Source organism: Hyaena hyaena, unplaced genomic scaffold (genome assembly GCF_003009895.1).
Source record: "Hyaena hyaena isolate Hyena2069 unplaced genomic scaffold, ASM300989v1 scaffold_993, whole genome shotgun sequence".
Taxonomy (NCBI): domain Eukaryota; kingdom Metazoa; phylum Chordata; class Mammalia; order Carnivora; family Hyaenidae; genus Hyaena; species Hyaena hyaena.
The window spans coordinates 244,697-271,370 of NW_024081626.1; the positions used below are offsets into that span (position 1 = coordinate 244,697).

General features: G+C 47.3%; 1 protein-coding gene across 5 annotated transcripts in view; it reads left to right on the forward strand.

Annotated features, from left to right (window-relative positions):
- Window positions 1–1,870: 1,870 nt before the first annotated feature.
- DENND2D (DENN domain containing 2D) overlaps window positions 1,871–26,674 on the forward strand; it is a 41,788-nt gene continuing 16,984 nt past the window's right edge. The window contains exons 1-3 of one of the 5 annotated variants that reach the window (XM_039221640.1): window positions 1,871–1,941; window positions 3,063–3,181; window positions 9,702–9,847. In XM_039221640.1, coding sequence (XP_039077571.1) covers window positions 9,742–9,847 — 106 coding nt within the window. In that variant the 5' untranslated portion in view covers window positions 1,871–1,941; window positions 3,063–3,181; window positions 9,702–9,741. Of the gene's footprint in view, window positions 1,942–3,062; window positions 3,182–9,701; window positions 9,848–17,455; window positions 17,534–18,106; window positions 18,190–20,960; window positions 21,127–24,871; window positions 25,121–26,674 lie in introns of those variants that run through there. The other 4 variants (XM_039221642.1, XM_039221644.1, XM_039221646.1 and 1 more) reach the window with 4 other exon arrangements.

Below are 26,674 nucleotides of genomic sequence, written 5' to 3' on the forward strand. Positions count from 1 at the left end.
TGGGCAACTCCCGGAAGCCCTTTCTCCTAAGGGATGCTATAGGGAGGATCCACATATAAAAGAGCCTGGTGTTTACTATAAGGATGTTCATCCTAACATTATACAGTGTTCTCTCTGTAAATATCCTGGGGGAAGCATATTTCTGCTCCTGGAATCTAACGTAGTTTGGTTGTTGTTTTTCTAATTGTCTTGTTACCGGGTTTTTTTTTTCTTTCTGATTTTCTGAACATTATAAATTGTGTAACTCATTTCCTATTTTTCATTGGCTACCAAAAATACAGAATGGCCACATATAGCATTTCCCAAAATGTGTTTAGTCTATTACTAGCTTGCAAAACGCTAGTGTTATTTAGAACACACTTTGGGAAATGCTTCAGCTGATGGACAAGCAGATCCAAATGATAACTCTGATAGGGAGTGAAGGAGTGAGGAAATAGAGACAGCCGAACAAGAGGGGAGCAAGTGGCAGTGGGGTGGGCACCCGGTCCCACGGACTTGCCTGCCTTCCATCTAGGCACTGGGAACTTTTGGCCAGGAGGTTTTAAAAACCCAAGGCCCCATTTGCCCCATGTTGCTGGGGATGGTGGTGACTGCCGTTGGCTACACCGTGGCGGCCCACATGGCTGGCAGGTAGGGAACCCCAGGAGCCAGGCCAGTTGGCCTTCAGAGTCCTCAGAGACCTGGACACGGGGCGCCCGCGGAGGGTATCAGCACTCCCCCCGTTTCTGAGCAGGTTTCCCCGAGCAGGACCTGACGCTCCCTGCAGCCTGCGGAAGGTGCAGTATTTCCCTTGGATTCTGGCCAGCAGTTGTCTTGCGTAACAGCTCAAGCCACCTTAGGGGTGTTGGATAATCCTACAGAGGATTTAAGAAACTCTCGACAACCTTTAGCCATAGATCACCCAGTCAGTGGATGGATGAAGGGCGCAGGTAGCTGCGAGAATTGTGAAGCGCGTGAGGCGTTGGTCACGGACAGCTCCAGCGCACCAGTGTCACTTTACCGTTAAGTTCCTCTTTCCGGGGACAGAGATGGGGATTTCCTCACTGGGCCCACCCCACCCTGTCTCGTTTGGTCTCATTCCGCCTTGCCGGCAGGCCAGCTTCCCTGCGGCCCCTTCAGCTCTGTAAGCGGAGAATTCGGCGCCAAGGCATCCCTCAGCCCAGCGCTCCTCCACTCAGACGTCCGTCGAGGGGGCGTGGGGCGGCGACCCCATCACCTGCGGCAGAGAAGGGATGGAGGAGGCCGGGAGGGGAGGGGTGGGAGCGCTGAATGCCAGCAAGTGCGCTCTCCAGGCGCGCCGCTAGGGGCGCTCTGGCCGGGCTCCAGTCCAGCGGGGGACAAGGGATTGGCGTCTGGGAAGATCGCTGTCGCGGCCCAGCTCAGGGGCGAACATTCAGCGCAGGCGGGGCGGGTGCGGAGGGCTGGCTCCACGCGAGATGGCACCGAGCGGGGTCGCCACTGGAGGGCGACACTTGATTCTCCCAGCGCCGCCTGCGAGGTCCGTGCCACGCGAAGAGGGCGACCAGACAGTCTAGAGCAGCATGATGGCTCCAGGTTCTGGGTGGGGTGTACTAAAGTCAGAGGAGGGGGTCCTAAAACACGTGGTGGTGCCACCGGACCTGGTCCACTTGACTTTTCCCTCAGTTCTGAGTAAGATCCAAAGACTGGAGCCTGGGTTGGGAGTGAGGGGCGGACTCCAGGTATAGTTGGGCCAAAGGAAGGCACAGAGTGTGGGGCAAGGTCGGGCACACCCTGGCCACACTGCAGCTTTGAAATGCATTTTCCTGCTGTATGACTTTAGGCAAGGCTCTCAGCCTCTCTGCGCCAGTTTCCTCTCTGTAAAATGGGATGATCACCATGATCACCTCAGCGGGTCCTTAGGAAGATTCAGGATGTTTCCTGAGTGTTGAGCACACGGTCCGCTTAAAGGGTGCTGTGTAAGTAAGTGTTGGTTAAATAAATAAAACAGCAGGAAGGGACTTGGAGCTGAGGACTGGGGAATACCAGGGTGACTTCCTTCCTGGCCTAGCCAGGACCATGAGATAAGGGGTGTGTGCACTCTCCAGATGGAGAGCGATCCAAACACATGTGCAGATGGCTGAAGTGCAAGCCACAGGGCTCACAGGGGATTGTGGGGAAACCCTGGGCCAGAGATGCTGGGCTGTGCGATATGTTCAATTTTTCTTTTTAAAATTTTTTAAATGTTTTATTTATTTTTGAGAGAGAGAGAGAGAGAGAGAGACAGCGTGAGCGGGGGAAGGTCAGAGAGAGAGGGAGACACAGAATCTGAAGCAGGCTCCAGGCTCTGAGCTAGCTATCAGCACAGAGCCCGACGATGCGGGGCTCGAACCCACCCACCGTGAGATCATGACCTGAGCCACCCAGGCGCCCCAGTTGAGTTTTCTTTTTATAATTCACTTATAAAATAGCTGGCTCAGCACCTGGTGCAAATCTGGGGTCTTTTACTCTGCTGACCTAAGGAACATTCAGTGTATAATGGAATGTCTGGCCAACAATTCTGCTCCCTTCACATAATTCATCACCCAAACCCAGACGCATCCAAACCCAGAAATATTTAGTTTTGATTGTTTTGCTATACAAATAAACTTATCAAGTATTTCTATTAACACTGTTTTCAAAAATGTTTTTCTAAAAAATAATATACATCTGCACAGTTCTTGCTACATATTGCAGCCCCCCAAATTTAGATGCTGCAAGATTGTAGGCCTTTTATTAAGTTCCTTAATAATCTAATATAGTAATAAACATATCTAATTAAAAATAGTGTCTAAGAATAGTGGCTCCATAAAATATTGAAATAGTTCAAGTTTTAGAATTTCAAAATTGTATGTTATATAGCATGTGAGTACTTATTTGAGTTGTTCAATGCCATTTTCAGGGAAAAAAAAGATTTTTTAAAAAATATCACCTTACTAAAACCTCAGAAGTTCAAGTGTCTTGGAGCTTCACCCATTGAATACTTTGACACAATATTTATAACTGATTTGGAAAACAATGCAAACAAAATTTAGAGGATTTGTGTGGTTTTTTTTTTTTTAAAGTTCAACATCACTGTGGAACACTTCAAAGTCGCTGAGAAGTAATTCTTCAATGGCCCAAACGTTTCTAAAATCAAACAGGCAAAAGGCCGCGAAGAGCAAAAGGAGGTACTGCCACTCTGGTGGGTATTTTCTTGTATTTCAACATCAGTGTTGTTTAAAAAAAAAAACAAAAAACCAAAGATCAAATAAAAATGTTTTAAAATCTGACAAGTTATTTTGCATGATAGAATGTCACAGTGGGTTTTTTTGGACACATTGATGAGTGATTTGTGGTCTATACCCAATCCCCAGGGCATTTGTGTTTTGTATTTTTTTTAATTTAGAAAAAATATTGTTTTTACATTATGTTGTGCTTCATTAACATTTGACTTTATTATTATTACCAAAAACATTCCATTTTCAGTGTTGAGCTTTTTGAGCTCAACCAGTTAGAAAACCAGAGAGGTGTCCCAGGTAATGTCTACCTTGTGGTAAGAAAATCTGAGCACTGGGACAGTGTTTAGGGACCTCGGGGGACTCAGTCTCCCTACCCCAGCCACGCTTGCCACCCCTGTACCATGAACATCTGGTGTTTTCTCAGTCATGAGGGAATGAATATTCAAAGCCCCTTAGAAAGAAGTCCCCTAGCATCTGGCTCTCACTTCCCCTTAATCACATGGCCATCGTCAAGCCTCTCCTCCACAGAAATTCTGTTGCTGCCACCACTTAGAAACATGACCTGGGGCGCCTGGGCCTCTCAGTTGGTTAAGTGTCTGACTTCAGCTCAGGTCATGATCTCACGGTTTGTGGGTTTGAGCCCCGTGTTGGGCTCTGTGCTGACAGCTCAGAGCCTGGAGCCTGCTTCCAACTTTGTGTCTTCCTCTCTGTGCCCCTCCCCTGCTCATTCTCTGTTTCTCTGTCTCAAAAATAAACATTAAAAATTTTTTAAAAAGAAAGAAAGATGACCTTGCATTCCCTGCGCGCGCATGCACGCACACACACACACACACACACACACACACACACACACCCCCGTAAGCTCCTTCTGCAAATCCGGCCATTATGACCTCCTTCGTGAGTTGCAATGATTAAATAGGCTTGTGAAAGTGTTGTTCAGAACTTAGGTTAAAAATCTATTTCTCAAAAATAACAAAAGCAAATCGTTTTTCTAGAAGGAATGGATTAGAAGTGAGAGGATCAGGAGAAATTTATGGTGAAATTAGGTGTCTGAACCCAGAAACAGCCTCAGACCCAAACAGTCTTATTCCCAGCTTGGGATATCGTGCTTTGAAGGAAGAATGGCAAACTTTTCTATAAAGGGCCAGATATTTTAGGCTTTGCAGGCCCTGCTCCTAGGTCGGTTGTAACTTCCCAACCCCACCACTCTGGAGGGAGAGCAGTCATAGGCAACGTGAAAACAAATTGGGTGTAGCTGTGTTCCAAAAAAATGTAACTACAAAAACAGGCATTGGGCTGGATTTGACCTGGGGACCACAGCAGCCTGCCTCTCTGCTATTGGTGGCTCCACTCTGGTCCTCCTCCAGCTGCAGCCCTGACCGTGACATAAGACTCCAGGGCTAAGGGCACATCCACCTGGAATTCGCATCTCCCCTCTTCTACACCATGACCCAGATACTCAGGATTCCTGCCCAGATAGCCTGGTGCCCACTTTCAGGGCCTGGATAGGCCTTTTCCATGGTCCCAGCATCCTGAGTGTGGAATCCAAGGCTGATGTACACATGCCTGGCCCACAGGACCGTGTGTGTGTGTGTGTGTGTGTGTGTGTGTGTGCGTGTGTGTGTGTTTGGGGGTGTGGACGTAGGGTATAGAAGAGGACTGGATGCAAAGACTGAGGTGCCCACAAGTGTGTGTGTAAGAGGCTCTGTTCTGTGAGAGGCTGAGGGAGAAGAGGAGGGTTGCCTGTGGGCTGAGGGCCGAGGACATACACTGCCCCATGCCGGGGCAGAATTCCCAGGAGCCTGAGAATTCTGAACTCAAGCCTGATCTTCTAGGTTGTTGTGAAATCCTATTTGTTAATGTAAGACTATAAATCATATTTTAACAGTTAGCTCTTTTAAATATTTAAACTTGCATAAAAATATGCAGGCCTCCATTTGTACCCTAGCTCTGGGCCCCACAAATAGTAGGGACAGGACAGCCTTACACCACAGGGTCAAGATTGCACAAATGAGGTCACGCTTGCTGAAGCAGAATGATTTTTTTCCCCCTTGTGCCTCAGGGAACAAGTCAGCAGCCACAGGAGAGCAAAGCCAGTCCCAGTTCAAGGTCTGAGAGGAAGTCAAGGGAAGGCCTAGATGGGGAGATTTGGAGGGTCCCGGGGAGCCTCCCAGAATCCTACACAAGAATTCCTGGAGAAGAAGCACACAGTAAGGTCACCCTTCCTGCTCTGCTAGAAGTTAAGTCTGGAAACAAAAAGATATATCAAAGCCCAGGTTAGTAACATGAGGCCTGAATGGAGTCACTAAACCATAGATGCTCAGAGCTGGAAGGCAACTGCCCGCCTGGCTAGTCTAGGAGATCTCACACCGCTCCAGGCCTCAGTCCTCTGCAGGTGTCTATCGGCAGGGACCCCCAGTCCTTTGCTCCTCCGCTCTGATCATCGTGGCCTGGCTGGTGGGCCAGCAACAGCTCCTACCTATGCAAGAGGCCATAGGATCCTCGGGACCCAGGGGTGACAGGGCATCCGGACCACCTGCCTCTAGGACAATAGGTAGGCTTGGGCAGGAGCATAACACAATGATCATGGGGACTCCCGAATGTCTGAACTAAAGTAAGATCAGCTGTGGGTGGAGAGAGAGAGCATTGGTAATGAATGAGATTGGATTTCTCATCAGTCCAGTGAGTTAAGGGCATAGGATCAGATTTATTCTGATTTAGAAAATTAAAACAGACTGGTGTATTTTTAAGGAAGGATTGTGGTGGGAAACCCACCAAAAGTACAGAATCAGCAAAATTGGTAAGAAAACAAGGCAGAGGGTTGCAAAGGGACAGAAGAATGGAAAAGTCCCAATATGTGAAGACAGCCTCCCCCAGTCTCCTGCGTCCTGCTCTTCCTAGCTCACCGCCCACTTCCAGCCTGTCCTGAATTCTGTTACCTTCAAGGTCATGACAGTTGTTTGCAGACTTTCTTCTTTTTTTAAAAAAAATTTATTTATCTTGTGTGTGTGTGAGAGAGAGAGAGAGAGAGAGAGAGCACAAGTGGGAGAGGGCAGAGATTGACAGAGAGAGAGAACTCTAAACAGGCTGTGTACTGTCAGCAGTGAGCCCAATCCCATGAACCCTGAGATCATGACCTGAGCTGAAATCAAGAGTCAGATGGCCAACTGACTGAGCCACCAGGCGCCCCTGCAGACCTTCTTAAGCCAAGTCTCATTCTGGTTCCAAGCTGTGGATTCTATCCCAAGTCAGATCTTCTGCTCCATTGTTATATTGTCTATTCAGACTCAGAGCCTAAATTGGAGACATTCCTTACTAGACTTTCACTCTTTCCCAGTCACACAGACATTAGTATGTTCTAAACTCAGAGCCCCGCCAAGGCAGAGGAAGAGAATGTGGGGGGGGGGGGGTTGATCGCTTAGCCTTTTGGCTAAGATCAAGTGAGGATATGGGTGGAGGGGTTGGGGTCTAGAAAGGAAGTAAGACTTTGAATGACTCAGTACCCAACAAGTACTGCAGACTTCATGGAAAGTCCACACTTGGCAGTGAGCTGCTAGGAGCTTATAAGGGATGCATCTGATCTGCCTCAAGAAACCTGCACTCTACTTAGGGAGGCAAATATGTAAATTCGACAAAATATCATACTATAGGAAATGAAAGATATGCTACATGGAGCGTCAACCTTTAAAATGTGTAAAAGAAACTATTCAAAACATGTGAATGGAGTGTTTATGCCAGCCACTTTATAAATATAAATATGACTTGGTTCCAGCCTTCTAATGACTTATGTCCTTAGTCGGGGAGGCAAACACATAAACAAATTGTTCCTTTTTGCCCCATACTGGAAACATGGGGAAAAATATAACTGTAGCAAATGCGCATTGCAACCAAACCCTAAAGGACATGAAAGTATATAAAGCAGAAAATGAAAGTGGCTACTCATTCCCTAAAGAAATCACTGTTAAGGTTTAGTGTATGTCATTCCCAATTTTCTTCTTTCTCTCTGTCTCTGTACACACACACACACACACACACACACACACACACACACACTCAACAATTTAAGATAAAGCATCGTATATGTCATAAATTTAGATACATCAGTTTATGTGCCCTATTAATGGCTACACTCTCCCACTGCCTTTAGCTGACTGTAAATTTCACAGTAACAGACAATACTGCAACGAGATGAGTTTATATAAAAGAATGGGCACTTACTATTTCTATATTACTCTTCAAGATTTATATTTGTTCCCTGACAAGGATTGGAAAAGTTTATATTCCCTCCCACAGTATATGGAGTATGCTTAGTTCCCTGATTCTGGCAAATAATGGGTTTTATAAGTCTTTTATATCTTTTATATCAAACAACAATGTCTCCTTATTTGAACTTATATTAAAATTAAAGGTTGAGCAATTATTTCTTCATATATTTATTGACCAATGCTGTTGCTTCTCCCAGTTGCCTGCCCATTCCTATGGGGTTGTCCTTCTGTCTGCACTACATAAATTGATCTTTTCTCTCTCATCTTATTTTTAAATTTCCCCATTATTTTTATTCATATTTTGTTTATATTAGCTTGTGCAATTACAAAAGTGTTTTTATGGAGTCCAATCTGTCAATCTTTTTTTTTTTTTTTGAGAGGGAGAGAGGGGGCGAGCGAGAGAGGGGGAGAGAGAGAATCTCAAGTAGGCTGCATGCTCAGCATGGAGCCCAAAGCAGGGATTGATCCCACAAATTGTGAGTCATGGCCTGAGCTGAAATAGAGTCAGGCACTTAACTGACTGAGCCACCCAGATGCCCCTCTGTCAATCTTCATTTATGGCTTCTGACGGAACCCCAGGAAGGGGAACATGGGCAGGACCTATGGAAGATGCAGGAGGAGGGAGCTGATTGAATCTGAGCAGCACCGCAGTATGAATGGCGAATGGAATGTGGGGGGGAGTGGAGGCAGGCACTCTGGCAGGGATCAGCCTGGCTTCCTCTGGATAGTGAGCTTTGACAAGTGAAATAAGACAAAGACAAATACTACATGATTTCACTCATATGTGGAATTTAAGAAACAAAACAAAAAAGCAAAGGGGAAAGAAAAAGGGGGGGTGGTGGGCCTAGAAACAGACTCTTAACTATAGAGAACAAACTGATGGTCACCAGAGGGGAAGGGATGGGGGGTGGATTACATAGGTGGTGGGGATGAAGGAGGGTACTTGGGATGAGTACAGGGTGATGTATGAAGTCTTGAGTCACTATATTGCGCATCTGAAACTAATATTCTGTCTCAGTGAACTCGGAGGCAGAAACGGTCACCCTGGGCACACATGGGGAACAAGAATGACCGATGAGCCTTTAGGGGTGTCATAGCAACTGAGTATTGCCACATGGGTGGTGATGTGAGGACACCCATTTTTGGTTAATAAGGGCAGATTTAAATCCCAGTCCCGGGTCACCTTGATTTACACAGGTCTGGGAAGGCAAGATGTAGCTCTGTTTTAAGCCCTAGGGAATATCTGAATCCCTCAAGGTGGGGAAAACTATAATTATTAACTCAAGACTTACTCAGAAACCATATGCTTTAGTGATTTGCTTGAGGAGAAAATTCAGCAGACTGTTCCGCTAAAGGGGGAAATAAAAATGAAAGATGTAGTGGAGGCACTGCCACCGTCTAGACGGAAATTTGGGTACAGACCTGTGCAGTGCCTCAGAAGCACCCCCTGCCTGGCTGGGGGCATGGGGGGTGGTGGAGCCTGCACCGCAGGAGGCCAGGGGGAGCAGCGCCCTCTGGTGGTTATTGGCAGGAGGCTCAGCACCTGGTAGACTAGACTCCGGGGAGGGTTCTGTCTTCCCCCTCCTCTGTCTTTTCTTGGGATAAGGATTGTCCAGGGATGGGTAGGGAGAGAGGGGAATCTATAACCTAGCTCACTGCAGAAATAGGTAGGGACCCAAAAGAAGGAGGAAGCAGCGGGAGAACACCAGGCAAAGTCGAATGGAAACATGCAGAAAAAAGAGGAAGAAACACTCTAAGTATGGCAAGATAGATTTTCCTTGCTTGCCCCCACACGCATGCATTCCTAAGTGCTGGCACCTCCCCACCTTGCTTTGTGGGACCCGGTTCAGGTCTTAACTTGGCTTAACAGAAAGGGGCTCTTTGTTCACGTGCCTCTAGGCAGAGGAGGGGGTGGGCTTTTTCAGCCTCTGTCAGCCTGGGAACACATAGGAGGCATGCTAAGGAAGGCCCATCTACAAGGCAGGGCCCTGGAAGGGAAGAAAGGAGAAAGCATGTTTGGAGAAATGCATTTGTTCCTTGGTGGGAAGAGTACACCGATGAGGCACCCAAAGAGCTTAAATGGAAAGACTCAGCCTGAAAGGAACTAGGAAGGAACCAACAGAATGAGATGCCCAGATGCACACCTCATCCAAGATCCCCATCTGCATCAGAAGTCACTCTCCAACCTGAACTAAAAATCTCTTGTATGTCCTTCCAGACTCTGTATGTGAGACTGGATTCTACAGTAAAGTAGGTGAATGATGGACTCTAACCCTTCCCCCTTTCTATGGAATGCAAGGTCAAGACTGCTTCTTGCTCCCACCATGTCATCAGGATGTGTACTTCAGACAAAACAGGATCTCAGTAAGTCATTGTTAAATAAGCAAGTGCATGAATAAATGACGAGGTGGTTCATCTGTGTTCTTCCAGCCAGCCCTTGTAGCCAGCAGGTCCATCACTGGTAGTTCATTGTTGATAAGTGGATAAATGAATTAGTGACCTCTTGGGAGCCCAGATTTGGTGGTTACTAGACTGGTGGTAAGATGAAGGATATTGCATAAAGGTTTGCCTGGGTTGAACCACCTATGACAAATTTGCTCAGATACAGGATGTGGGCTGAGCACTTTTGTTCCTACTTTCAAGGGTGGGTTTTTGGCACGGAAAGTGCCTCTGCTTTGCTAGTGGGGCCAGTGCAGGGGCTGCCAGACCTGCAGAACTGAGAACTGGGGGAGGGAGGAGGACAGGAAGGAGGTAAGCACCACCCAGAGAAGAGAAGGAAGCCACTGTCAGGGGCTCATGCTGTAGAAGTTGGGGCCAGGACCCTGGAGAGGGCACGAGATAGTCATGCATCACCTACCCCTGGACCTGCCCCAACTCTTCGCAGATAGAGGCTAGAGAAGGTCTTTAAAGAGCGGGAATAATAGGGTTACCTTTCCTATGGGATCGTTTGTGGAGATTAAGTGTGACTGTGTGTTTGAAAGCATGGTGTCTGGCTCAGAATGTACACTCAATAAATATCTGACATTATTTCCCAATACATTCTGGATGGTCACTTCAATTTTCTAAGACGGAAGGGAGGTGGAAAGTTGTGAGGAGCCCAAACCTGTCATATCAGGGTGACCGTCCTATGGAATCAGCACCCACTGCCTAACTTTGAGGCCCTGGCTGCGGGGAACCTGGGCTGTGTGGCCCCAGTGGTGGTTCCCTGAGTCACAGATTGGCTTCGGAACAGAGGTAGAGCCAGAAGTAGGTGCAGATCATTCACCAGGAATCATCACCTGTGAAAGGCCGGGGAGGAGGCAGGACTAGGGGAGGGGGCGGGGGGAACGGAGTCCGCATGCAGCCCTGACAAGGCTTCGGCCAACCTGGCCGGGAGCTCCAGATCTGTTCTGTCCACCAGAGTCATCCTGCTTCATTCAGACTAAAATACCTGGGCCTTTATCCTCCCACCTCATAGAGGCATGACTTCGGGAAAAAGTGCTCTCTACACAGGAACAGACTCTGAGAACCCCTGCGGCAGGAGCCTGCCTGCCTGAGGACCCCCTGCAACTGGGCAGCAAGTCCCCGGAACCAGTACTCATGGAGCAAAGAGGCCTTTTGCGACCCTCAGCCCCTTGTCGCCTGACACGCAGAAGCAGCTGTTTTCTACCTAAATTGTTTTTGGATGAATCCCATTTGCTTAAGTGTTGCTGTTCACAGCACAATTTCACCAGACACGGTCTCATCGTGCTGCAGGCTGGAGAGAGGGGCCTGTAGGGGAAATCTGAAGCAGATGTCAAAGTGGGCGGTGGAGAGAATCAGAACGCTCATCCCGCTGACTTGGGATGGAGTGGGTCTCAGTCCTTCTAAATGGTCTGATCCGCTGGGGCTTGAAAGACCTTTCCCAGCTAGTCTGGGGGAGGGTGTTAGAGGGGGTGCTGGCTGAAGAAGTCTGTATTCTAAGTGTGAGAAGACAGGAGCTGAGGGGGAGGGTGTGTTCAGAAGCGCTAAGCTCGGAAAAGGTGATACAGCTTGAGCATAAAGATCAGCCTAAGAGCCCAAAACACCTGGGCATCCCTCCTAGCTCCAGTGACAGCTTTGTCATAGGCAAATGACTTCTTCACTCTGAGTTTCAGTTCCTCAACCACATGCCAATGGACCCACACTCAACTTGGTACCCTGGAGCTCTCACAGAGGCTGAAATGCACTACACATTAAAGGAGTGTTCATGGCCACGTCCGGTGACGACTGAGTAACCTTCATGCCATAAACTAGAAATCTAGTGAAGTACATGGAATCACGTTTTCAGACAGTGAGCAACACAGAGTGCAGGACGGTAAACTCTGAGGGAAGGAAAACAGGTGAGGGGAACCCCACTGCTGCCCCGGACTTCTGCCTCGGGGCAACTCCGGATTGCAACATGAAGCAGGGAAACCTGTGAAGAGTGTGGACCATCTCACTAGGCTGAGAAGGTGAAGATCAGAGTGGGAAGAGGCTGCGATTTTTGAAATCATGCCAGAGAATACCGGAGCTAAGTGAGCAATACAGGAAAAGAACTTTGGAAACGTATATGGGGTTCCCTTGGGTCTTCTGTTGAATGCAAAGCTGTCCATACATAGAAGAATAGACAAAGAGCAGTTACAAAAACACAGACAGACAGACAGACAGACAAGACCGCCACCAGAGAACTGGATACTGAACAAACACAAGAGCTTGCACAGGGCTGGGAGATACTTGATGTAAGACTGGCCAGGGTGGAAAGTGTTGGTTGAACAGCTAGGATATTAAATTGGTATCTCAGAAGGTTCAATGCTTAGTAAAGGGCACATTGGCCTTCAAAGAAAACTCTAGACCTTCCCTGACAAAGCTTAAACACAAGCTGTGAAATGCTCACGTCAATGTAAATGTGCTGCCTGTTCACATAATCTAAAGATTCGACAACAGAAAAGCTACAATGTTCCACGTCCAGTGATAATTATTAGATTTGCCCCAAAACAAAAGGAAATGTGACACAGAATCAGGGAAAAAAAAAAATCTGTCAATAGAAACAGACCTGGAAGTGACAGAAATTAACATCCAAGGGCTTTGGGGCAGCTATTGTAACTATGCTCAAGGATTAAAGAAAAACATGAATACGATGAAGAGAGAAACCAAGAACAAAAGGAAACTCAAGAGCCAAAAAGTGAAAAGTACAAAATGAAATATGCACTGGGTGGGCATAAAAGTAGATTCAATTTTGAGGAAGAAAAGGTCAGTAAACTTCAAAGCAGTGTTATAGAAACAACACAAAATAACAAAAAAGCAGGAGCTGAGTCATGCAGGTCCCCTGTATGTCACTTTAAGGATTTTGGCTTCTACTCTGGGTACCATAGACACCACTGGAGGGTTTTGATCACAGAAGGGTTACCATCTGGTTTGCCTTTCAATGGAATCACTCTGGTCGCTGTGTTGAGAATAGACTACAGAGGAGAAAGGCTAGACACAGGTGGCCTGTTCAGTGAATGCTGCCATATTCTGAGTGAGATGATGGTGCTTAATCCAGGTTGGTATCAGGGCAATGAGAAATGTTTGAAATCTGAGATATATATACATATATATATATATATATCCTATATTATATGTATATATCTCATATGTATATATGAGATAAACATATATCTATATGTTCTTTTTAATGTAAGCTTTAAGCCCAATGTGGAGCTGGAGCTCATGACCCCAACATCAAGAGTTGCCTGCTTCCCTAACTGATCCAGTCAGGTACCCTGGGATGTATTTTGATAGTAGAGCAGACAGGGTTTTTTCATGCACTAGATACAGAATAAAGAGTGATATCGAGTTGTATACACTGAGTCATTACCCATCTCTTGAGAGAAAGAACTATGTATCAGTTAGGATTGCATTTAGGTATGTGTAACAAAAGACCCAGTGACCTAAACAAATGGAGCCTTATTCATTTTCACATGACTGCTGAGACCTCAGCTACTCGAGGTTACCATCAGTATCCCCAGGCTCTTGCTATCTTTCTATTAAGCCATACTTTAACAGATTATATCTTTGCCCTCTTCTTGAGCCTCATGGTCCCAAGGTGGCTGCTGTACTTCCAGGCATATTATCAGTATTCTGGGAAAGACAACGTGACAAAGGTACAAAAAGGACCCTGCCTGCTGAGTTTGTCCTTTTTAACCCAAGACAGCAAAAGACACATCCAGCAAACTTCCCCTTATATTTCATTGGGTCATGTAGCCAACCCTAGGAGAATGAGATTACTAAGTGTGGTCTAGGTGAAATGCAATTCATTCTTTATGGCCAGAGTAGGAGGTCTTCTCTCCCTACAGTTGAAAGATTTCTGCTATTAGCTGAACAAATGAGGTTTGATTGGCAGAGTGGATGGGGCACACTTCAGGAAGAATGTTAGATTAGTGATGGCCAATTTCTACCATTGATGGATTGCTTTTTGTAATTTTGTTACAAAACAGCTCCCCCCCAACCCCGTGTTTGGTGGGTATATATAATAAACACTCCCGGCTACCACGTTGGCATGATGGCACAGTTGGGTTTGTAAGAAAGACTGGAGAGACATGGAAGGGGAAGGGTGGGCATGGTTGGTCTTAGAGTCTTTAGAAAATGGCCTGTGAGGGGAGCGGTGCACTGGAGATTTGAGAAGTCTGTGGAAGAGGGTAGGCCAGTGTGGCTGTTGATTGGGCCATCTCATTCATTATAGGCTGTCTTGAGAAAAAAGGGAAGTGCGGAGGGAAGAGCCAGTATAGCCATGAAGGGAAAGAAATGCATGTTACATTGAAGCTGGGGGCAGAATTCCCTTCAGAGAACTTCTCTTGTTGTCAGCAAATCACTTGCCTGGCACTCAGTTCTGAAAAGCTAGGTCCCAGGATCTGGTTTAGAGAGCAAGCCATGACACACAGAAAGAAAAATTGCTTTGAAAAATGAAGAAGAATTTTGAGTTTGAGCTGGTCACACAAGAGGAGGGCTAGAGGGATTCCGGGGATCTGAAAGGAAAGGGGAAAATTAAGACGGATGGGAGAGAAAATTCCATAACCCTCAGCCAGTGGACATTATACCCTGTCCTCCTTTTACAGGGAAGGAGTCCCATAGCTTTCAAATGAAAGAGCCAGGGCTTAAACACAGAAATCCAAAAGCCCAGGGATACCTGGATGGCTCAGTCAATTGAGCGTCCGACTTTGGCTCAGGTCATGATCTCACCGTTCGTGAGTTCAAGCCCCGCGTCGGGCTCTGTGCTGACAGTTCAGAGCCTGAAGCTTGCTTCAGATTCTGTGTCTCCCTCTCTCTGTCCTTCCCCTGCTCTTGCTCTCTCTCTCTCTCTCTCTCACTCACTCAAAAATAAATAAACATTAAAAAATTTTTAATAAATTAAAAAAAAAAGAAATTCAAAAGCCTGAAAAAAACCAAAAACCAGAACCAAACAAAAGCCTGGTTCTCTGTCCACCTGTAGCCCCACTCCAGGCAGCACAGAGTTCAGTTCTGAGCGGGAAGCAGTTAGTTGGTCATTCACAAACCATCGGGTCTCCTTCTATAGAAAGGCTTTGCGGTGAAGGCCACTTCAGTCATGAACTCAGATGTCGGGTGCTTTGGCAGGAAGCTCTACCAACTATGACCTTGGGGAACAGCAGTTTCCTCTGGTTAGTGCTGTGGGGGATGGTTCTGCCTCCTTCCCCAGAGCAAGCTGGTAAACAGCCTTAGCCCCACCTTCCACCCCTCGGTCTCCAGCAGCCGGGCTTCTGTTACTAGGGCAACTGATAAGCAGGGAACTGGTGTCTGGGCCCCTGTAGAATAAGAACCAATCCGAATTTGGTTTCCTTTGGTTTTTTCCCCCCTTGAATATGACAGAAAGAAAAGAAATAATGAAAAAAGTAAAAGCAAAACAATGCGGTTTTTAATTTCACCGTCCCATTCACCCTGGGAACCTGATGCTCATGATTTCCCACGTATTCACATCTTGATTGCCGCTCAGACCTCCCACCTCTCATGTGGTCCATCGGGTGCCGAGTACTGTACCTTCTGCTTCCTCTCGGCAGCAAGCTCACTAGTGAGTTCTGTTGTATACACCACTGTATACATGGTGTGATATTAGCTCACATACCCACCTATTTAGAGCATTTTCACAACTAGTCTCCCCTGGTCTTCGCAAGAAGCCTCCAGGTTACGTTGAGTGTGACAAGTCCTGAGAGCTGAGGTGGTGCCTCGTTCCTTGGATCCGAGTTCAGGTCTGCATGGCTCAACCTGCAGCAGCCAACAGCGTGTCTGGGATGCAGGAGACGCTCGGCAAAGGACAGCTGCAGGGAGAAGTGTTAGAATGACAGGTAAAGCGAGCTCAGAAGAGGAGAAGTAATGAAGTAGGCTGCGGGGCTTCTCAGCTCTTCACCTGGTCTGGAAAGGGCACCTGCCAAGGCTGAGGCTAACCCTTACCCTTGAGTCAGTATCTGATTTCAAGAGGTGCAAGCTCCCTGTGGGCACCCACTTTGAGTGGCTCTGTTCAGTCCAATCCAGTTTTGGACCAGGTGTCAATTTGGTATATATAGTTAAGTAGACCCATGAGCACCCATGTGAGTGTGTGTGTGCGTCCATACACACAACTGTGTACATCATCTCTTTAAGTAGGACTGAGACATAAGACAATGATATTTTCTGCAGAAGCCAAAGGCAAGAGGAGAGAGCAGTCTCTGAGACCCAGGTGGGAGTCCGTGGTTGTGAAGGCAATGCTAGTCCTACCCCCAGGCTCTCTACCCAGCTGCCTTTCTCTCTTCCTTCTAGGTCCCTGCCCACTGTGACCTTCCCCCTTTCTTTCCCCTTGCTTCACATGCTTGTCTTTCAAAGCCTTTCATCATTTCCTCACGACGGCCATGATCACAGTTGTCCAACTCCTTTCTGGGCTGGGCAGGGGCAGAGGAGGTTGAAACGTGGGTGCATGGAGGCCAGACCTTGCTGGCCTTTGTTATTTGGGGGAACATGGACAGCTAGGTGTTGATGTCATTAATCAGTTAATGAACACAATATTTTCTCATCTCCATTTTCTAGGGCTGTGCTAAGTGCTCACTGTTCTCTGTTCTCTCTGCTCATTAAGTGAATAAAAGGGGAAAAATAGAAGATGGTTCTTCATCAGATCCCTTCGTTGGGCTGAAGACAGGGGCTTGGACAGAGCCATCTAGGGCTCTGATCCTGACAGCCACTAACTAGTTGAATGGTGACAAGACGTCACCCCCACCCCCACCCCTACACCCCAACCCTGCCCCTGCCAGGGAGGCCAGGGACTGTCAGGCCCTCATTCTGAAGGCAGGGATTTTCCTATTGCTAAGACTGTGCCAACAGAGATGCCAGAGCGTGACAGGGACAGCCTGGGGCATAGGAATGCCTCGGATACAGACTCTTCCAACTTGACCTTCTATAATTCTAGGTTTGTTCTGTCAATAAATGGCCAGAATATGGTGGTTAATGAAACAAGTGGAATTCAAGCGGGCAGTAAAAATATTTCACCGCAATTCAGGCAAGGAGAAGAGAGTTTTGATTCAAATTAGTCAATTAAAATTCATGTGGGAGATGCCTGGCTGACTCAGCTGGTGGAGCACCTGATTCTTGATCTCAGGGTTGTGAGTTCAAGCCTCATTTTGGGTGTAGAGATTATACACAAATTTTAAAAATCTTAAAAAAATAGAAAGTAAAATTCATGTGGAAGATATCTTGGTAAAAGTGTTATAAAAGGTACCATTCAAAAACTCATAGCATTATATTCTGAGAAAGGTATAGGACTGAGAAGACTTTATTACTGTAAGCAGGATTCAGCTTATTAATGAAGGGTTCATCTAGAATGTTCTTGGAATTATTGTGCAAGCCTTGTTTCCCCATCCAGAGTCTCAGACCAAACCCTGATTCTGAAATGTCAGTCACTGCAGTCATGAGACTGAGGTGGTTTTTAAGTTTCCCTCGGTCAGATGAGAAAAACATGTAGCTCAAATTGCACAAAGAAATTGTACAAAGACGCAGCGTGACAGTAAAGGCATGAATCCAAGATCAGTACCTTGATAAACTGTGTTCATTCAGGTAAAGTAATTTGTCTTTGTGACGCTGCTTCAGTTATACTGTGGATGGTCACCACACTTTGCAGGCTGATGTGTTTGATGTGACAGGTTTACAAGACTTGTCCAGCTGCCTGAAATATTTTGCTTATTAGATTTATAAGTCTTCCCTGACAGAATTTGGAAGCATGGGAGAAAATCAGGTATTTAACCTTTCTAATTGTAGGTAGAGGTATCTAATAATCTTTGATGATTTATGAAGCCCTCCCTGATCTTGGAGTCTCCTTCTTTCCTCCTACAATGGTGAATGGTGGGCTCATTTCACCACCATTATAGAACTGTATGTCTGCCTTATCTCTGGACATATCATTTACATCTCACATTTACATCTCAGGACTTCCAGTACCTGTGACACCTATTATGACAAGGCTCTGTCCCATATAGGAAACAGTAAATGACCAAAACCCTCAGATATAGTTTGGGGAATTCCTCAGTAAGGAAGGTAAGGAATTTGGTGGCCAATGAGAAGACTGGCTTACTCTAACCACACAGGATTATCTGTTTGAGGGCCTTATAGAAGTACTGGACTTTTACAGAAGACTCCACAGAACTGCTGGCGTACTCACCAGCAGTGACCCCAGGAACCTGGAGATAAGATTCTCATCTGAATGTGAATGAAAGGTGAACTCTACCTGCTTTATGACTTTGGGCAAGTTTCTCAACATCTCTGAGCCTGTTTCTTCATCTATAAAGCAGGGATAGTAATACCTAGCTCAAACGATTATTGGTAAAGTTGGTTTAAGGTAATGTTTATAAAATGCTTAGCATAGTGCCTGCACCTATGAAGAGTTCAATCCATGAGAGTCGTGTGTTCCTATTATATGCATGGCTGAGGACTGGAAAATTCCTAAATGTAATCAAGGGGTTAAGACTGTAGTTCATGTCAACAAATACATGTTGACCACATGTTAATGTTGTAGTCGTACTGCTGGAGTTTATTCATATTTGCTCAACAAATATTATTAAGCAGATGCTTGTAAGAAAATTGGTTACACCTATCGATTGTTCAGAGCCCTAGTAGTGCCCCCCAGATACTTTCAAATTCTATTCTTTCTCTTCTGAATGTGTTCTGTATTTAGAAAGGTTTTTTTAAAAAGTCAGTAGACATGGGGCGCCTGGGTGGCTTAGTCGGTTAAGCGTCCGACTTTGGCTCGGGTCATGATCTCACGGTTTGTGGGTTCGAGCCCCACATCGGGCTCTGTGCTGACAGCTAGCTCAGAACTTGAAGACTGTTTCAAGTTCTGTGTCTCCCTGTCTCTCTGACCCTCCCCTGCTCATGCTGTCTCTCTCTCTCTCTCCTAGAAATAAAATAAAACATTAAAAATAATTTTTTTTAAAGTCAGTAGACACTGTCAAGTGAAGGAAGTCAATCTTAAAAAGTCTACCTACTGTATGATTCCAATTCTATGGAATTCTGGAAAAGGCAAAACTGTGGACACAATAAGAGGATCGGTCCCAGAGATTTCACAGGAGGGAGGAAGGGATGAATAAACAGGTGGCGGGGGGGGGGGGGGGGGGGGATTAGGGCAGTGAAACCATTGCATATGATACTATAATGATGAATACATGTTACTGTACATTTGCCCAAACCCACAGAATGTATGGGACAAAGAGTGAACCGTAATGTAAAGTGTGGCCCTCACTTAATAATAGTATCAATATTGTCATATCAATTGTAACAAATGTACTACACAAATACAAGATGTTAATAATAGAGAAAATTGTGTGAGGGTGAAGGTGAGGGAATCTTCTCTGCATTGTACTTTCCTTTCGATTTTCGTATACCTGACATTGCTCTAAAGCTTAGTGTATTTTAGTTTTTAAGTAAATAGAATTTTCGGAATTTATTTTATCTCCCAGTCCTATCTCCTGGAGATTAGGCTTTATTTTACCAGCTAAAATGCACGTTTCTCCTTCTTGTTCCCAGATTGCTGTGTGTGTCTCTTCATCTCAGTACCTCTGCATTATAATATCTTTCCCATAGGAATGTAAACTCAGTGAGGGCAGGGACCATGCCTAATTCAGCTTTGGGAGACTCTGTCAGTTTCCTTCTCAGACCTCCCAATGGCTCTCCATTCCAAGCGCTTTGCATATATTAACTCATTTAATCCTTAGAACAACCCTAGGAAGTAGGCGCCATTCTTATTATTCCCACCGGATGAGAAGAAAACGGAATCACAGAAGTTAAGAAGCTTGAACAAAGCTAGTAACTGGCAGAGCTGGGATTCCAACCCAAGGAAATCTGACTCTAGAGTCTGCAGAAAAAGTACCAGAAAACTCCCAAATTTTTTAAGCTGTAGGTCACACACAGTTTTGGGGTTGTGTAATGATTTTAGGGTGCTTCGATTATGTCTTTTCAAAAATGTTTATTTATTTTTTGAGAGAGAGAGAGCAGAAGCAGGGGAGGGGCAGAGAGAGAAGGAGACAGAGGATCTGAACTGGGCTTTACCCTGACGGAAAAGAGCCCAATGCAGGGCTCGAACCCACACACCATGAAATCACAGTCTGAGCTGAAGTCAGACGCTTCACTGACTGAGCCACCCAGGCACCCCTCAATTAGTTTTTTTTTTTTAAACATAATAATAGGATGGAAGAAAAAAAGAAATATCTTGCACAGAGTAGGAGTGGTATTGTCCTGTGAAGCTTTTGTAGGCTTTGTGTATTACATGCGTGTGTGTTTGTGTTGGATGCCATGTAAAATGTATTTGGAAAACTCACTGCCTTAATCTATAAGGACAGCCATTACCTCAGGCAACAAGAAGGGCTTCTGGCTCCTACCAGCCACACCTGGCTCCCACCCCCTTACTCTAAGAGCCTGTTGGCTTTATTTCATGCATGTGCTTCCTTCATCTCCGCAGCACCTGCCATATCCAAACCCAGTGACGTCCAGAGGCAGAAAAACACCATCCCTTCTCAAGAAACCCAGCATCCCCAGCAGATCACCTCTTGACTAGAATAGATAATGGCTGTACCAGCCAGAGCTGAGTCGCATGCCCACTATAAATGAAGCTCAAGAAAGGAGACTGGGGCTACTATGTTCAGATTCCACCCATGTGATACAACTCTGGTCAACGGCTGCCAGCAAAGTAAAAGGCAGAATCGGTGTAAAGCAACCTCAGTAGAACCCAGGAGAAGAAAACGTTTTAAGTAATTTTCTGTCTCCTTAGAGATGGAAGTGTAGGGCAGACTCCCCTTTGATTCATTCATTTGTTTATTCACTCAAGTATTCACTGATTACCTAGTGTGTGCCGGCATGTTATGAGGCCGTGGGGACACAGAATTAAGCAAAAGAGACACAACTGATGCCTCTTGGGAAAACTCTAGAAAAGGAGAGAATAGTTGAGTAATCTCAGAAATATATGTGTAACTACCCATTATTATTATTTTTACAGAAACAAAGGACATGGTGTAAATTGAGGCTGTAACAAGAGGATCTGATTTAAATCGAGGAAGGTCAAGGTTTGGTCAAGGTTATCCAAATGGAGAGCACAGACTCTTGTCTGAAAGGGAGAGATTTGAGAACTTTGGCTCCAGAAGCTCTTTGCTGTAGTATAAAAGGTTATCTTTGTTTCCATTATTCAGATGTTCTTTACAAATCTTTGGCCATTATTGCTTTTTCCTGGTGGATCTATGGGTTATTGTCCTAATCATTTGTCACAGGAGATCAGAAGCCAAGACTCCAAGATGGTTTGAAGGCTAGATAGTTGAGCTTCTCTTCACCTCAAGCTATGAAGAGGAACTGTACGGGGCTACTGATACTGTTATTTTGTACTGGAGAGCCCATCCTTTGGAGATGATTTTGTTTTGTTGTTGTTCTGGTGTCTTTGTGCCAAAGGACAAGATCACATCCTGTGTATGGGTCACCATTCTCCCCCCTGCATGTAATAAACATTGTCATCGCCAATCTTTCTATAATATGTGAATATGGAGGCAGGGCTGGACTCCAAGGCATTTCCATCGCATGTACATCAACTGGCCCCTGCCACACGAGGCAGGTGTGAGGGCAGGCAGAGAAGTGTCCAGGAGAGGACCCCTCTCCAGACCCAAGAGCAGTGATACTTTGCTTATAAATCCCCTCTTGGGTAATATCCTTCTCGTATCACTAAGCCTTCAGCATAGTCTTAACAAACCTTATTTCCTGATCTTAACAATCATTCTATGGGACCAGAGATAGGGTCAATATCCAGGTTGGGCAGAATAGCACAGAGGAGAGCAGTAGCACTCTGTCTTGAGGCAAGTGGGCATAATTGCGGAAGGAGAAAGTAGAAGTTGGATCCCAATGACAAACTCCAATGACAAGCAACCACCCAGAATTGGCCTGTAGCCCATGTAAACACTCTTCAAACATTTCTCAGAAATGCCTGGACACAAGGAGCCTGGTAAAAGACAGTATTTCTGCCATGAAAAGAGATGGAGTTGACATTACAGTGATTTGAGCATTATAGGGATGTGTGAAGTTTGGACATTCGGATTACAAATCTACTCTTATCAGCACTCACAACCACCTGCAAGGTGACTGTATTATCTTAGAGGAGAGCAAGGCTCAGGGCAATGCCAGTCTTAGGCTACAGGGCAAGTAAGCAGCTGGGGTTGAGTCTAATGTCAGTCTCTTCTGCCATGCTACCTCCCTGGATAAAACTCACTTGGGAGCTTCCTTTTGAGACCTCCAAGAAAGAAAAGCTCATGTCATTTTCTTCCATTCCATGGCCAGACTTTGGGAGAATAACCTGAAGAATTGAGTGGGGAATCACAACTACAGAAAGAAAAGAAGAAAAAGAAAGAAGGAAAGAAAGAAACAGCTTTCTCTTAGAAACTGAGGCTTCTTGTCCTACTGTGTAACTTCCCACTTCCTCGTACAAATCAAGCCACATCCATACCCATTCTCATCTCTTTTTTTTCCTCTTCAGATAAAATCCTCTTTCCCCTTTTGAAGCCAGACTTGTACCTAAGCCTTCTCCCCTTCCCTCAGACCTTGATCCACCTGTCTCTCTCTCTCTCTCTCGTACTTTACATCTTGTCCCTGCTTCCCATCCCTTTGCTTATAAATACATTTTAATCTTTCCCAGTTTAACCTACTGCTTAAAACCCATATGTCTCTCTAACTATGCCACAATTAACTTCCCTATAGTTATCTGTACCTTCTCATCTTCAACTGGCTTATACCTCCATTTATGTCACTCTACGGTCCTAATGAGTATTTTTTAAAGTCTCTTAAAATTAAATTCTCAGGCACATGGGTGGCTCAGTCATTAAGCATTTGACTTCAGCTCAGGTCATGATCTCAGAGTTCGTGAGTTCGAGTCCCATATTGGGTGAGCTGGAGCCCCAAATCAGGTGAACACAAGCCCCCTTTCAGGTAAAAACAAGAGCCCCGCTTTGGGTGAGCCCCAGTTCTCTCTCTCTCTCTCTCTCTGCCCCTCACTTGTGCCCTCTCTCTCTCAAAGAAACTCTCCTATATGTATAGAAAAATGTGTAGAACTGTCCAATACAAAGAATGATCACACAGTGAACACATTTATGTATCAGCCACTATACTGAGAATCAGGACATTCCCAGTACCCGAGAAACCCTATGGTATTCTTCCAGTCATTACTTCCTTCCTCTCCCATAGGTCTAGTATCATCCTGGCTTCTCATACTATATATTAGTTTTACTTGTTTTTGACTTTATATACTGATGGAACCTTACAGTATGTGCTCTTTCGTGTCTGGTTCTTTGGCTCAGCATCACATTTGTGTGATGTAGCTGTGTTGCGTGCAGTCGTGGTTTGTTGACGTGTTCGTTGCTGTATAGTACTCCCTTGTAAGAATATGCTACAGTCCATCCATTTCACTGTTTATGGACACTTGAGACTGTTTCCAGTTTGAGGCTATTTCAAGTAGGCATTCCACGAATATTTGTGTATGTCATTTTAGTGTGCATGTGCACTTATTTCTTCATCTGTTTTAAAGGGAGGAAGTAGTTTGGTCCCGACCGCCATAAACTAGGTTGGGAAAATTAAGGCACAGTAATATTCAACCAACGGGACACGTTGATCATGAACAACTATTGTACTTACACAGAGATGCGTAAGCCACCAGCCAAGAAAAAATACTTGGGGAGGAGATGTGTCCTTGCGTGTGGAAACACACAGAGAATAGAGAACAGAAACAGACTGCGTAATTAAGTACAAAACTGCATATGTCCAGAGTAGAGGCCAACTTTTAGGACCTCCTGGCAAAGACTAGACAGTTTAATGCCAGGGCTGGGTTCTCCACTCCTGTTCACCTACCCTGCCTGTGACGGGAGAGGTACCTGGAGGCCATGCACGGGAGACAGAAAGGCAGTGTAGGTCTGAGGGTCGTTTCTGTCGATCACAGACATATTTCCGTCAGTGTCTTCTGCCTTCTGCCTCTTGCCGGTGAGAATGGAGAAACCTCTGAATGGAATAACTTCAGATGGACTTTGCACATGCTCCACCCTTCCCACCCTACAGATGCAGCTCTGGGAGGAAGACAGGAACCAGGCAGATGGCCCAGAAGCAAGTGGGGCTTATCAGATGCAAATTTTCATGTCTGACAACTAAAGCTTGAAGTCTCTGCGTGTTTGGAAGCCAATGAATATGAGAAGGGTCGAGGAGGAGCTGAAAGGCTCTATGGGGACATCAGGTTAGACCAGGAGTGTGGATAGCTGCAGCTGACGTCACCGTCACCATCACGGTCACCATCACCATCAGTTCTTACATTTGTATCACATGATAGTCTACAGAGGGCTTTCCCTTCCTTAGCGTTCACATGTCTGTGGGGGTGGCGGGGTAGGGTTTACTCCCACTTTGCTGAGCTTCCCAGAACACTCTGGAAGAAAGTCAGAGTGGGAACCCTAAGTGCTTCTCCAGCCCCTCCTCCGGAGCCCAGAAGGCTGTCGTTGGCTCGCTGGTTCTTAGGGAAGTGAAATCGGGAAAAGAGAGAAGGACACGTGCCCTGTGGGTGCAAGGACACAGAAGGCATAAGGCACAGAAGGAAATGGCCAGAGGCTACAGCAGCTGCAGGGTGGGGAGCGCTGGAAGGGTGGAAGGGTGGAAGGTGTGACTACTCTTGAGATAAGTCCGGAGCCACCTGGAAAGGGCCCCGGGGCCCAGAGGGCACTCCAAGCCAGTGCCGCGAAGGTAGGGCGTGACCGCGTTGCACCCGCGCGTTTGGGTACGGCGGGTTCAGGCAAGCCGAGCCTCCCGGGGCGCCCCACGGAGGGTGGGAGCCCGGTGGCGCCGCCCCCTCCCGGACGCGCGTCGAGCGCCCTCTGTCACCCCACGCCGCCCCGCCGGGGGGCCGAGGGCAGAGGCGGCCCGCCCAGGTGCGCCGGGATTTGGCACGCCGTCCGGAAGGTGCGCCGCCCCGTCCCGCGCCGGTGCCCTTGGCCTCCCCCCGCGTGAAAGCGAAAGTGCCGGGCCCGCGGAGGGCGAGCTCCGGGGGCGGGGCCGGCGCGGACCCGGGCCGGGTGCCGGGCACTCGCCGGGCCATGGATGGGCTCGGCCGCCGCCTCCGAGCCAGCCTGAGACTGAAGCGCGGCCGCGGGGGTTAGTGCCGGGCCGGGGCTGGGGGCGCGGGGTATGGGGGCCGGGGGCCGGGCCTCCAGGCTGTGGCGGGGCGGGGGCCGGGGTAGCGGGGTGGGGGGCGGCTCCGGGAGGGAGGCCGACTGAGGGCCACTAGGAGCGCAGGCCGGGCGTCAGGTGAACCGGCGAGGGGGCGCAGGTGGAGGGGTCAGGACCATGTGGCGCCGGGGTCGGAGATCACAGGAGCCGCCGGGCCAGCGGGGGCGAGGGAGAGGCGGCGGGCCGAAGGAAGCCGTTGTGGGGCCCTGGGGCCACGTGTCCTCCCAGCCAGGAAGCTTGTGGTGCAACCGCAGTGTGCTTGAGGCGCCCTCCCGGAACCCCAGCCCCGCCCCGCCCGCTGGGCTCAGCTGAAACACTGCTCCCCCGACGTGACCACCTCCACCTGCGGGCGACCGGGGCCGGGAGAGTGTGGCCCCCGGCAGGCCTGGGAGAGTGCCTGTTCTGCCTCGGGCTTAGAGCAAGCGAAACAGACCAGGCACGCCTCCCGGGGCCCCTGACACCCCCACCCCCAGGTGAGGGGGAAATAAGTCCTCCCGCCCAGGGTTGTGGGGACTCCATTAGAAGACACTTCCTTTCTTCCTAGCGGGGGCACTGGGCTTTGCAAGGACACAGTTGGGAATTCATTCATGTTTTCATTCATTCAACGAACATTTATTTCGGCTTGTCAGTAGCCAGGCCTAAAGTATCCTTGAGATACTTTGCCCAGAGACCCACCTTCTGAGCAGAAAGGAGCCGGTTGGAAGGCAAATCGGGTCATTCCCAGACAGCCTCCTAACATTGGCAGTCAATAAGTCCTCTTCCTATGCCAAGCCCCCTACCTGGGGAGATCTGGGGGTGAGACCAGGGCTCTCCTTGCCGTCACTTCTGCCGCCCCCACCCCCCCACCCCCCACTCCCAGCCTACTTCAGAGACCGAAATGGGGGCAGGGCTCGGGACTGCAGTGGTTGGAACAGAGTCCAGCCGTTCTGAGCTGGCTGGTGTCATTTCCCTGGAGAGTACTGGCCTGGGCTTTCCTGGCCTCCCTCAACCCTCAGAAGTCTGGGTGAATATAAGAGTTCTGCTTTTTGCAGCCCAGAGGAGGCATTCCAATTGTTCCCACCCCACCCCAGCCCCCAAAACTGGGCTGATCATGGTGCGTGGGAGTAAGGTGAGCAGCCAGTACTATCTGTCCTGAGGTTGGCCACCTGTCAGGCCAGGACAGTGTGCTCTTTTCATCTTCCATATCATCCTCCACCTTTCTGGGGAGTTCCATCTTCTTTTCCTTTTTGGCCTCAGGGCAATTGTGTGGTAAGGGGTGTGTGTGTGTGTGTGTGTGCACGTGTGCACGCGTGCACGCGCATGTACCTGAATGTGTAAATCATCCCAGTGGGAAGAAGTGGCAGTGGTGGTGGATCCTGAGTGAAGAGCAGCTCAGCTAGAAAAGGAAGAGCCAACTTTCTAAATCAAAGTTTTGAAAAGTTCCCGTACCTATAGTCTAGCTGGTTCTGTGACTTCAGTCAGGTGGCTGTGGGAGGGGCT